The sequence below is a fragment of the Oryzias latipes genome, chromosome 14, assembly GCF_053564925.1.
Source record: "Oryzias latipes strain Hd-rR chromosome 14, Olatipes_Hd-rR_3.1".
Classification (NCBI taxonomy): Eukaryota; Metazoa; Chordata; class Actinopteri; order Beloniformes; family Adrianichthyidae; genus Oryzias; species Oryzias latipes.
Window position 1 is genome coordinate 31,873,246 of NC_136250.1, and position 14,255 is coordinate 31,887,500.

General features: G+C 47.6%; 1 protein-coding gene and 1 long non-coding RNA gene across 5 annotated transcripts in view; one reads left to right on the top strand and one right to left on the bottom strand.

The window, feature by feature from the left end:
- The window catches only part of LOC101167340 (glutamate receptor 1), a 92,942-nt gene that overhangs the window by 45,373 nt on the left and 33,314 nt on the right, over positions 1 to 14,255 (top strand). For all 4 annotated transcript variants that reach the window (XR_013647510.1, XR_013647511.1, XM_023962453.2 and 1 more), the window contains exons 5-13: positions 427 to 480; positions 5,904 to 6,062; positions 6,547 to 6,714; positions 6,951 to 7,055; positions 7,903 to 8,013; positions 10,187 to 10,393; positions 12,765 to 12,980; positions 13,403 to 13,517; positions 13,598 to 13,733. Coding sequence is in view for 2 of the 4 variants with exons in the window: in XM_023962453.2 (XP_023818221.1) it covers positions 427 to 480; positions 5,904 to 6,062; positions 6,547 to 6,714; positions 6,951 to 7,055; positions 7,903 to 8,013; positions 10,187 to 10,393; positions 12,765 to 12,980; positions 13,403 to 13,517; positions 13,598 to 13,733 (1,271 nt within the window). In the remaining 2 variants the exon portion in view is untranslated. The remainder of the gene's footprint in view (positions 1 to 426; positions 481 to 5,903; positions 6,063 to 6,546; positions 6,715 to 6,950; positions 7,056 to 7,902; positions 8,014 to 10,186; positions 10,394 to 12,764; positions 12,981 to 13,402; positions 13,518 to 13,597; positions 13,734 to 14,255) is intronic.
- LOC144983734 (uncharacterized) lies at positions 3,658 to 4,700 on the bottom strand. Its single transcript, XR_013647514.1, has 2 exons — positions 4,003 to 4,700; positions 3,658 to 3,926 (listed from the first exon to the last, which is right to left on the bottom strand). It is a non-coding gene; the product is annotated as an uncharacterized LOC144983734 (long non-coding RNA).

Here is a 14,255-nt window from a genome sequence, read left to right on the forward strand (position 1 = left end):
AAACACAAAAAGGGTGGCAGTGCTGACGCGACTGAGCGGGTCGGCCAATGATTGAAGGGTTGGCGGTTCGATCCCCGCTCCCCTCAGTCACCTGTAGTCGTGTCCTTGGGCAAGACACTCCACCCTCCCTGCCTCCAGTTTGAATGTGTATGAATGTCACGGTGATGGTCAGAGGGGCCGTAGACGTGAACTAGCAGCCACGCCCCCGTCATTCTGCCCCAGGGCAGCTGCGGCTACATCAGTAGTGACCATCACCAAGTATGAATGAATAACGGACATTGGAGGAGCTTTGAGCGTCTGGAAAAGCAGATCAATCTAATCCATTATTGTTATTACAAACATTGAATGGTCTTTTCATCAGGTTTCACATGTTGTGTATCAGGGATTACAGATCCAGAAGCTTCTCTCCTTCTCTGCCCTTCACAGATTGCTGCTCAGAAGAGGAACCTAAAGAACTATCATTTCATTCTGGCCAATCTGGTGAGTTCAGCTCTGATGTCCTTTAGTCAGACGGGAAACTCTTTGTAGACACGGAGTACTGCTGATCAGGAGCAGTTTACCACACACATGCACAACACACACACACACACACGTGCACAACACACACACACACATGCACAACACACACACACACATGCACGCACACATGCACAGCACACACACACATGCACACCACACACACACATGCACAACACACACACACACGTGCACAACACACACACATCCACGCACACATGCACAACACACACACACACACATGCACACCACACACACACATGCACAACACACACACACATCCACGCACACATGCACAACACACACACACACATGCACAACACACACACACATCCACGCACACATGCACAACACACACACACACATGCACAACACACACACACACGTGCACAACACACACATCCACGCACACATGCACAACACACACACACACGTGCACAACACACAGACACACATGCACAACACACACACACACGTGCACAACACACACACACACATCCACGCACACATGCACAACACACACACACACACATGCACAACACACACATGCACAACACACACACACATGCACCACACACACACACACGTGCACAACACACACACACATCCACGCACACATGCACAACAAACACACACACACACATCCATGCACACATGCACAACACACACACACATCCACGCACACATGCACGACACACACACACACACACATGCACAACACACATGCACAACACACACACACATGCACAACACACACACACACATGCACAACACACACATGCACAACGCACACACACATCCACACACACATGCACAACACACACATGCACAACACACGCACACATGCACACCACACACTCGCACACATGCACAACACACATGCACAACACAAATACACACATCCACGCACACATGCATACCACACACACATCCACGCACACATGCACAACACACACACACACATGCACACCACACACACACATCCACGCACACATGCACAGCACACACACACATCCACACACACATGCACAACACACACACACACACCACACACACACATCCACGCACACATGCACAGCACACACACACATCCACACACACATGCACAACACACACACATCCACGCACACATGCACACCCACATGCTCATTCACACACACATGCACAGTACACACATGAACATTCACACATGCACATTCACACACACATGAACACCCACATGCACGTTCACACACACATGCACAGTACACACATGCAGATTCATGAACACCCACATGCACGTTCACACACACATGCACAGTACACACATGCACATTCACACACACGTGCACATTCACACACACACATGCACAACACACACGCACAACAACATGCCCACAAACACACACACATGCACACATGCACATTGACACACACATGCACAGTACACACATGCACATTCACACACACACACGCACACCCACATGCACATTCACACACACATGCACAGTACACACATGCACATTCACAACACACACGCACAACAACATGCCCACAGACACACACACATGCACACATGCACAACACACACACACACACATGCACACCCACATGCTCATTCACGTGCACATTCACACACACATGCACATTCACACACACACGCACACCCACATGCACATTCACACACACATGCACAACACACGCACACATGCACACCACACACTCGCACACATGCACAACACACATGCACAACACACACACACATCCACGCACACATGCACAACACACACACACACATGCACAACACACACACACACGTGCACAACACACACATCCACGCACACATGCACAACACACACACACACGTGCACAACACACACACACACATGCACAACACACACACACACGTGCACAACACACACACACACATCCACGCACACATGCACAACACACACACACACACATGCACAACACACACACGCACATCCACGCACACATGCACAACACACACACACATGCACACCACACACACACATGCACCACACACACGTGCACAACACACACACACATCCACGCACACATGCACAACAAACACACACACACACATCCACGCACACATGCACAACACACACACACACACATGCACAACACACATGCACAACACACACACACATGCACAACACACACACACACATGCACAACACACACATGCACAACGCACACACACATCCACACACACATGCACAACACACACATGCACAACACACGCACACATGCACACCACACACTCGCACACATGCACAACACACATGCACAACACAAATACACACATCCACGCACACATGCATACCACACACACATCCACGCACACATGCACAACACACACACACACATGCACACCACACACACACATCCACGCACACATGCACAGCACACACACACATCCACACACACATGCACAACACACACACACACATGCACACCACACACACACATCCACGCACACATGCACAGCACACACACACATCCACACACACATGCACAACACACACACATCCACGCACACATGCACACCCACATGCTCATTCACACACACATGCACAGTACACACATGCACATTCACACACACATGCACATGCACATTCACACACATATGCACAGTACACATATGCACATTCACACACACATGCACACCCACATGCACATTCACACACACATGCACAGTACACACATGCACATTCACACACACATGCACGTTCACACACACATGCACAGTACACACATGCACATTCACACACACGTGCACATTCACACACACACATGCACAACACACACGCACAACAACATGCCCACAAACACACACACATGCACACATGCACATTGACACACACATGCACAGTACACACATGCACATTCACACACACACACGCACACCCACATGCACATTCACACACACATGCACAGTACACACATGCACATTCACAACACACACGCACAACAACATGCCCACAGACACACACACATGCACACATGCACAACACACACACACACACACATGCACACCCACATGCTCATTCACGTGCACATTCACACACACATGCACATTCACACACACACGCACACCCACATGCACATTCACACACATACATGCACAACACAATTCGATTCAATTTTATTTCTATAGACAAAACTCACAAGAACAGTCGTCTCATTGGGCTTCGTATCCGTAATTGTAAAGTAAACATATACAATCAAAAAGGATCATAAATGCATAGAATTCAATAGAACAATGTTATGGCAGGAGGGTGGAAGGTTGAATCCAAATGCGGACACGGCTTTCTGGGTGACAAGTTTTATTTTGAATAGAGTGAGGATGGCGGACTGGCGGTTTTGCAGGCAGGCAGGCAGACAGATTGGGTGGCAGGCAGGATCTTGGGAGGGAGAAACAGGAAGATTAGGACACATAGAAATCCCTTTAGCTCTGATTGTACTTGCCAATTTTGTTACCAGAGGTGAACAATAGTCTGGCGTCGGCTGCATGTCCATGTGAGGTTTAAGTAGAGTGGCTGACGAGGAAAAGGTGTGGCTCAGGCACTGGATGAGAGCATCAGGATCACAACAGGATAATACTAAAACTTTAACTAAACAGACTAAACTAAACTTGCATCCCTGCCCTTAGACCCCCCCTTCGCGGTAAGGAAAAACTCCTGAAAAAAAACGAAGAAACCTCAGGGGTGTCCACATGAAGGAGGGATCCTCCCCCAGGACGGACAGGCGATTTACCAGAACTCATAGAGAAGAATTAACTTATCTAAATCTACAATATATAAAGTCCAGCAGACGAGCTTCATCCAGCCGTGGTTGTGGGGACAGTCAAAGGCGCGAGTCGAGCCGTAGTCAGAATCCACAGCCAGGTGTAGGAGCAGGAGCAGAGACGAGGATGACGGTCAGGAACAGGAGCACGGATGAAACAACTGAAGTCTGGAAGCACTCCCACTCCCCAGGAGGGGAGAGGGACAATACATGAATCACTGCACCAAACAGAGGCATGGAGAACTAAATGATGAATGATGATTAAAAATAGAGAAGAGAGGAAGGGTAGAAGTAGAAAAGAAAAGAGGACAGAACCCCAGTGCACCATAGTTACCCCAGCTTCAACGTCTAGCAGCCTTTTAAAAGAAATAGTTATTAAGTTTAATTTAAACAAATTAACATTAAGTTACATAGTCTCTGAATACTAACTAGTCTGACAATAAGCCTGTCCAAAGAGGAATGTTTTCAGTCTAACTTTGAATGTAGAAACTGAGTCGGCCTCTCTTCCATGAGCTGGGAGTTTATTCCATAAGACAGGGGCTTGGTGGCTAAACGCTCTACCTCCAACCGTACTTTGACTAATTCTAGGAACCACAAGCAGTCCTGCATTTAGTGAGTGAAGTGTTCTGATTGGATGGTAAGGGACTAGGAGGTCCTAAATATAGGACGGGGCCATTCCATGTAAGGCCTTATAGGTTAACAGGAGGATCTTGAACTGGATTCTGGAATCAACTGGGATCCAGTGAAGTGAAACCAACACAGGAGTGATGTGATCTCTTCTGCTAGTTCCTGCTAACAATCTAGCTGCTGCGTTCTGAACAAGCTGGAGACTTCTTAAGGAACTCTTAGGACACGCTGCTAACAAGGAGTTACAGTAATCTAGTCTAGACGTAACAAATGCATGGATGAGTTTTTCAGCATCACTCTTAGAAAGTATATTTCTGATCTTAGCAATATTCCGCAGGTGAAAAAAGGCAGTTCTACACGTCTGAGATATGTGAGCCTTAAATGATAAATCCTGGTCAAATAAAACCCCAAGGTTTCTAACTGTGGAATTGGGGGCTATACTTATACCATCCAGGGAGACTATCTGAGCAGACAGAGCATCTCTGAGGTTTTCAGGATATACATAGAAATAGGAAAATTCTAAACTGAACTAACTAAACAGACTAAACTAATCTGTTCATCTCACCTTAGACCCTCCCTCTCTGTAAGGAAAAACTCCTGGGGGAAAAAAATAGAAGAAACCTCAGGGGTGTCCATATGAAAGAGGGATCCTCCCCCAGGACGGACACACATGCACAACAAACACACATGCACACACACACATGCACACACACACATGCACACACACACATGCACACACACACACATGCACACACACACATGCACACACACATGCACACAGTAAACCTTTTGAACACAGAAACTGGTCTTTTCAGTGTCTCAGGCATTTCTAAAATAGTCAGAAAGGATGTTTTTTTGCTTGTTGTAGGTAAACCTGTGCAGGCTGGTTTTTTTATTGGTTTGTTTTGGTGGTGGTGGTGGGGGGGGGTGTCAATACTGTGGTTCAGCTCAGCTGTTTGTCTGTTCAGGGCTTCCTGGACCTGAACGTCACAGAGTTCCAGAAGCTCGCTCCCAACGTGACGGGCTTCCAGCTGGTGAACAGCACCGATCCCGCTGTGGAGAAGGTCAACCGGGAGTGGGTGGAGTTTGACAGCAAAGACTTTAAACTGCCGCGTAAAAGGCTGAAGGTGCAAACACACAAACATGGACACACAAGGTTACGTGGAAGTCTCCAACCCTCTGATGCTCAGAACTCACCGTTTTTTCCAGAAACCAAGCATGGACATTTTTATGATCATTATTCATCACGCTTTTATTTTATTTTATTCTGTCTTCTTTTGCTCACTCAGTTTTTGAATTTCACCAATATCCATTCATGTAACCTGTTGGTTCACTGATAAGGCTGTAATATAATTATTTTGGTTTCATTTAAATGATCTAAACTAATTTTATGATGACAAAGATCATTTCTAAAGTAGGTCTGATTGTTTCCGCTCACGCTTTGTCCTCCAAATCAGCTGGGGTGGGTGTAGACTTGCTCTAGGTTACATTCCTTCAGGTGCAACAGGAATGGGATGGTTTGGCTTTATCTTCCTGCAAACCGTCTGCTGGTTCCAGGATCATCCTTTCTGTCTGCTCAGCAACTTCTGCTTTGGTTCTGATCTGTCTCAGTACACCGGAGCCCTGACCTTTGACGGCATTAACGTCATGGCAACGGCCTTCCAAAACCTGCGGCAGCAGCACATTGACATTTCCCGCCATGGAAATGCTGGGGAGTGTCTGGCTAACCCACCTGCTCCTTGGGGGCAGGGCATCGACATCCAGAGAGCGCTGCAGCAGGTACACAAACAAACACAAACATGGACACGCCCCAAACTGACAGTAGCAAACCCAGGAGCAGGAAGAACGCAGAAAGGTCAAGGAATCAAATCACAAGAACGCAAAAATTCCCAAAGCACAAAACAACAAACGTAACATCTGTTTAAATGTTCTCGTCGCCCTTTGCAGGTGATGCGTTTACTTCGATATGTGGACCTTAACCCACGGGTGGACTTAAACCACATGTATGTGTGCAGGTTCATCTGGACGGACTCACCGGTCATGTGCAGTTCGACGAGCAAGGACACCGTACCAACTACACCCTAACAGTGATGGAGCTCAGTCACCTCGGACCCAGGAAGGTCTGACGCCTTCTGCCTGTTCAGATATCCGATTTTGGACTCTTTGCTTATTGTGGGAATTAGAACCTCCTTTTTCTATTGAAGCTGTGATGATAAGTCAGCTGAAGATCCAGCCATGAATGGGCGGGGAATAAAACCATAAAATCAGGCAGTTCTGTTCTGTCCAGTGGAGGTTCTGTTCTTCACCAACAGAGAAGCAAAGGCGTGAAGAATCTGTGTAAAACATGGAGACCACAGTGGTGACAAACATAACAATAAATGCAAATTCACGTTTATACTGCGCTGTCCTGCCTTCACAAAGGCTCAAAGGTCTTCACCGCCACAGTCCCATTCTGACCCATGGTGGCTCTGCCCCTCACACTGACCTCCAGGACCAACGTGCGGTTTGGCATCTTGCCCAAGGACAGTTCAGTACAGAGGTGGGAGGGCGGGAATAAATGTGAACCTGGCCGATGCCCCTGTCAGGGTTTTGACTATTTCTTAACAAACAGAAGAGCCACACAGGAAACAAGAGTTTTTGTTGGACTTCTGCAGAAGGAGGGTTGGTCTGTCACAGTGCAGGCTGCCACAGTTTATTAGACACGTTTAATTCAGACTTGATCTGATGGTTAAAGTGCAGCAAATAATAACACATTCAGGAAGCTTTGGTTGTCTCCGTGTCAGTACAGATACATGAAATATTCCATAATGAACCACAGACTGTAAAGGACAGACATTATAAAAGACAAATGTCAATTAAGGTTTACAATTTTTGTCATTAGTTTTAAAACGTTTCTCTGCGTGAGTAAAGACAGGCTAGAAACCCTCCATCAGGAAACTTCACTGACATCAGAACACTGTTCTTCAGATTGGACACTGGAATGAGAAGAGAGGCTACGTCCACACGGCTGTCTACGGACCACTGCAGGAGGAGTTTTTCGGTCTGCTCAACAAAACCTACGTGGTTACCACCATCCTGGTAAGATTCCATCAATGCTCCGTCCTTTGTGATGTCATTGACCTGTGGTGTTGTGGTCATCAGGACCTTGTCAGACAGGCAGAGCTTTTCTAAAGGGCCGCATGGGTAAAAACTGTGTGCAAACTTTACAGCACCCCCCCACAGAGTCCAACCTGACTCATCAAAAGAATTCTGGGGTGGTGGTGATGATTATTCTCAGAGTTTTATAGTCTTTACACTCTCTCCTGCTAGCTTACAGCCCCCAACCTAACATTAGCGGTGCAACAAAAATGGCAGCCGTCCAGTTTGGATCCAGATTTCAGCTTAGAGCAGGAAGACAAAGACATTAATGGATCTATTGGTCTGCAGGTGGATGATCAAACAGATCTAAAATATTTACCAGCAGGGCATGGAGCTTGTCACCTCCCCCAGCATATTTTTGATGTCACAAAAAAAATCTTTTTCAAACTGCTTTTTTTCTTCTGCTCCTGATTTACAACAATTTGAATAACAAATGCTCAGAAATGCAGCTTTGAGCTAAATTTCCTTTTCATATGTCCTCCATCATGAGAAAAATGCTACAATAACGCTAAAAAGACTATTTTCATCTTAATGTATCTTTAAGAGAAAGAAGAAAAAAGAATTTGGTTTGACTGACGAGTGAAAAAAGAAACACAGGAAATCAAACTAAATGGCACAATCCTCACATAAGCTTTATTTTCAATTTAACTTTACAATTTAAAGTCAGAAGACTAAAATGTTCCATCCATCATCCATCCAAACATTATCCATCCATCCATCCATCATCCATCCACCCATCCATCCATCCATCCATCCATCATCCATCAATCCGTCAATCCATCCATCCATCATCCATCCATCCATCCATCCATCCATCCATCCATCCATCCATCCATCCATCCATCATCCATCCATCATCCATCCATCCATCATCCATCCATCCATCCATCCATCCATCCATCATCCATTCATCATCCATCCATCCATCATCCATCCCTCCATCCATCATCCATCCATCCATCATCCATCCATCATCCATCATCCATCCATCATCCATCCATCCATCCATCCATCCATCATCCATTCATCATCCATCCATCCATCATCCATCCCTCCATCCATTTATCCATCCATCATCCATCCATCCATCATCCATCCATCATCCATCCATCCATCCATCCATCATTCATCCATCATCCATCCATCCATCCATCCATCATCCATCCATCATCCATCCATCCATCATCCATCCCTCCATCCATTTATCCATCCATCATCCATCCATCCATCATCCATCCATCCATCCATCCATCCATCATTCATCCATCATCCATCCATCCATCCATCCATCATCCATCCATCCATCCATCATCCATCCCTCCATCCATTTATCCATCCATCATCCATCCATCCATCATCCATCCATCATCCATCATCCATCCATCATCCATCCATCCATCCATCCATCCATCCATCCATCCATCCATCCATCATCCATCCATCCATCATCCATCCCTCCATCCATTTATCCATCCATCATCCATCCATCCATCCATCCATCCATCCCTCCATCCATTTATCCATCCATCATCCATCCATCCATCATCCATCCATCATCCATCCATCCATCCATCCATCCATCCATCCATCATTCATCCATCCATCATCCATCCCTCCATCCATCCCTCCATCCATTTATCCATCCATCATCCATCCCTCCATCCATTTATCCATCCATCATCCATCCATCCATCATCCATCCATCATCCATCCATCCATCCATCCATCCATCCATCCATCCATCCATCATTCATCCATCCATCATCCATCCCTCCATCCATCCCTCCATTCATCCATTTGCCCCTTGGTCTTAAGAACTGAAATCAGCAAACCGTTGACTGTTAAGGATTTTCCCTGATCTTCCTTCATCCCTTCTTCTTCTTCAGCATCCTGTTCTCTTTACACCACTTACTGCAGAGTTTAGCATGAAAAATGTGTCATTTGTGTTGACCCTAGAATGTAAATAGTTAAGACCTTATTGTTATGAAGAAACATCACTTTGTTTTTTAGGTGGGAAATCTGTGTTGTGTGAAGGTGACTTTGAAAATGATGAAACACTGGCATGATGAAGGAACTGAATTCTAAACTGAACTCTGAATCCTCTTATCCTCAGGAAGCTCCCTACATGATGCTGAAGAAGAACCACGAGCAGTTTGTGGGAAACGACAAATACGAAGGTTACTGTGCCGAACTTGCTGCAGAGATTGCCAAACACGTGGGCTTCACATACCGCCTGGAGCTGGTGGCTGACGGAAAGTATGGAGCTAGAGATGTGGACTCGAAACTGTGGAACGGCATGGTGGGAGAACTGGTTTACGGGGTGAGGACAGCCCGTGGTGGTTTTTCTTGTACCACATATGTTAAACTACGTCCACACCGGCAACACTTGTTTAAGCGACAACATCCAATGAAAAGTCTTCATAAACCCAGGTTGAAAGTTAAACCAAGCCTGCGATGCGCCTTGGAGGGGAGCTACTTGGCAGTGGCCCCCCTCCTATAGTTGCCATAAGGAGTGGGCCCCCCCTCTTTCGGTTTTATTTGCACCTTAGACATGTAGGGCCCTTGGTAGGGGGGGGGTGCTTGGACATCACTGCCAGCAAGCAGCAGATGTCCTCCTGGCACCCTACCCGCCAATTTTAACCGCACCTTAGACATTTAGGGCCCCTTGGTGGGGAGGGTGAGGGGACATCACTGTGAGTAATCAGGAGATGTCCCCTTAGTGCCCTACTCGCCAATTTTAACTGCACCCCCCTTAGTACACACACCCCTCCCCCTTCAATATATACATTCCAACATAAACACACACACATGCACACACACACCCTCTCAAACACACATACACGCACACACATTTTGCAAGGAAGGTGGAACCTAGGTCCATCTGTCCCCTACACCTTCCCTGGTGGGGGTGCGGGCCCCTTGGCGACGGCGGCCGTGTCCCCTGGGTGCCGGCTCCCTGGGCCCGGCGGTGCTCTCTCCGCACGGTGGGGGGGTTCACATTACACCTGTGCCGGGGGTGTTCGTATCCCTGGGGGGTGGGTCCTGGTCCTTGCCCCTGAGCGCTGGGCCCCGCCGAACTTCCAACAGTGGCCGAGCCTGGTCGGGCCATCCTTTTTTCCCCGGGGTTCCCCCCTCCTGGGCGGGGGCGGCGGGCCCCTGCCTTGCTCCTCCCTGGACCAACCGTGGGCCGGGTGGGTGGCTGCCTGGAGTGCGGAGCGGGTCTCCCTTGGAGGGTCCTGGCTCGTACCTGGGGTTGGGGCGGGGGGATGCCCGGAACTCCTGGGTGGTGGTGGGGTGCTCGTCTGGGGCTGTAGGCGTCCTTCTCCGGTAGGGCCCTGCGTTGGGCGCTCCCGGCGCGGCGGGGGGGCTGCTTTCCTGGTTGGGCTGGGGCGGCGCTCTCTTTCCCTCCGCGCCTCCCTGCTCTCTGGCTCTGGGGGCCTCGCGGCGGTCCTGCTGGCCCTGGCCTGGGTGGCGGTCTTGGTCGCCCGGGGGGCGGTTGTTCCCTGCCTGTTTCCGTGTGGCGTTGGGGGGATTCCGGCTGCCGCTGCTGCTGCGGCGGTGGTCTTGGTGTGGGGGTGGCTGGGCACTCCTCCTCCTTCTTTTCACATTCCACCATCCATTTTAGAAGAACATAAACACTCACCTGAGCACAGGTGTTAGCTTACCTTTGCACTAATAGTTTGCGTGATTGAATGAATGAAAGATTTCACACTAGTTGGTTTAAAGGCATAGGTATGCGTTCGTGAACACTATCTGTTTTGTGTACATGTTGACATGTGAACATTTTTTGCAGCTAGCAGGTGTGTTGATAACATTTGAGTGTGTGCGGACAGGCCCCGCCCTTTTTGTACTACATTTGAACCGTACCGTGATGATAAACAACCAGTAAACCTGTCTGCTCTATGCTGCTTCATGGTCTTACCCCCCCTCTCACTATCACCCCCCCCCCCTCTCTAACATCCCTCTCTCTTCTTCCCTCCTTTCCTTTTCCGTCCGGTCCAACACCAAAGATTTTCAAACATGATTGAAATTAATAAAGTTTGGCCTCAATTACAAAAGGGGTTTATTCAGACATACCTTTGGTTTGTCTGAAGATTAATAACCCCTCTTGTTAAAGTAAAATATGTCCAACACAAGAGGCCCTCAGCTCTCATCTGCCTGCCTAGCTGTTGGACAGGACAAGTTAAAAAAAAAGAAAGAAAAAAAAGAAAGTTAAACCAAGATGAACTTTCACCAATCAGGGATTTGGATATGGTAGGGATGTTTGGATGGCGTACTTTTCCAAATACAGAAGTCCCAACTGTTTACCAATTGATCATGGAGGAGAAATGAAGAACTGTTTGTGTTCTGCTGGAATTCTGACACCAAGTCTTTCATGTGTCAGAATGGAGCTGTGAAAGAAAAGCCTGGAGCGAGATTGACAAATGTACTCCACCACGACAATTCACACCAAGACACTACCAACTGTAGGAGGCGGACATGTGCTAGTAAACTGTAGAAGAAGAAGTCCCTTCCTGCTTGTCCAGTGTGTGGGCAAAGCATACGTTCAAGAACCCAAGTTCCTGAGTGTGTCACGTTCCCGTGTATAGCTTCACACAGAGGAAATAATTCACATACGCAATAAGAAATGTGACGTAAAGTTAAAAACTAAACAAAACAACAAAAAAAAGATTCCTTCTGCTCTCCTGCAGAAGGCAGACATAGCCGTGGCGCCGCTGACCATCACTCTGGTGAGAGAGCAGGTGATCGACTTCACCAAACCCTTCATGTCTTTGGGAATCTCCATCATGATCAAGAAACCCACCAAGTCAAAGCCGGGGGTCTTCTCCTTCCTGGACCCTCTTGCCTATGAGATTTGGATGTGCATCGTTTTCGCCTACATTGGAGTCAGTGTGGTGCTCTTCCTGGTGCGTCTATCCGTCAGTCAATCCATCCATCCATCCGTCTGTCCGTCCATCCATCTGTTCATTTGTCTGTCCATCCATCCATCCATCATTCCATCTATCCATCCATCCATAATTGCATCCATCCATCTGTCGTCCATCCATCATTGCATCCATCCATCTGTCTGTCCATTCATCCACACGTCTCTCTGCCTATATATCCATCCATCCATTTATCCATCCATCGATCATTAGCAAACATCTTAGATGTTCTTATCCGTGTGCGAAAGACAAACCCTTTCTATGTTTGTCCTGAGAAACTCCAGACTTCATGAGTCTGACTCACAGTTGCCCCAGATCCTCTGTTAGAAAAGTGTATCTGAGATTTGAGGTTCCACAGCCAAACCTAAAGTTCTCTGATGATGTCATTTCTCCTTGTTGCACAGGTGAGTCGCTTCAGTCCGTATGAGTGGCAAGGCGAAGACTCTGATGATGAAGATGAAGTCGCACAAACCACCACGTCTCAGCGCACATCCGCCCCAGATGGGCTTCAATCTCCAGGTTTTACATCCTCACCCCCCACCTGCGTTCAGATCCTGCTGTGTGGAAAGCTGCTCATCTGTCTCATTGTGTTCCCTCAGAACCCTCCCAGTCTCAGAACCAGAACCAACAGAAAGAAAAGGACTCCCCAGAGTACAGCAACGACTTTGGGATCTTCAATTCTTTGTGGTTTTCATTGGGGGCTTTCATGCAACAGGGCTGTGATATCTCCCCCAGGTAAGGCTGAAAAAAAGGAGGACCTTTCTGTCACAAGGAACTCTAATTTACTTTTGGGCACTTTGGCAGCTCCTTCAACAGCTCCGCTGATGCCTACACCCTCTAGTAGTGTGGACTCAGACACATGCACCACAACATTCTGCAACTCATTGCAATCTGTCAAAATGCAGGAATTTCAGCAGCAGTGCATCGTGTCGGACACTAGTGGACACGACTATTGACCAACACTGTGGGGACATTTGTAAAGACGGAACATCTCAGTGGTTCTTACTGCTTTCAAGTTCATGTTCACCATCAGTGGGTCATCAGGGTAAACAGCTAGCGGCTCAAGACTCATCCCCATAGAGAACCGGTCTTAAAGGTTCTGCAAGAGGTTCTGTTTGTTTATTTAGACGGTTCTGTTGGTGAGGAAGTCTAGTTATACCAGAGGGCGTTTAGATCTGCAAACTAGGCCCTGACATCCATCCATCCATCCATCCATCCGTCCATCCATCCATCCATCCATCCATCCATCCATCCATC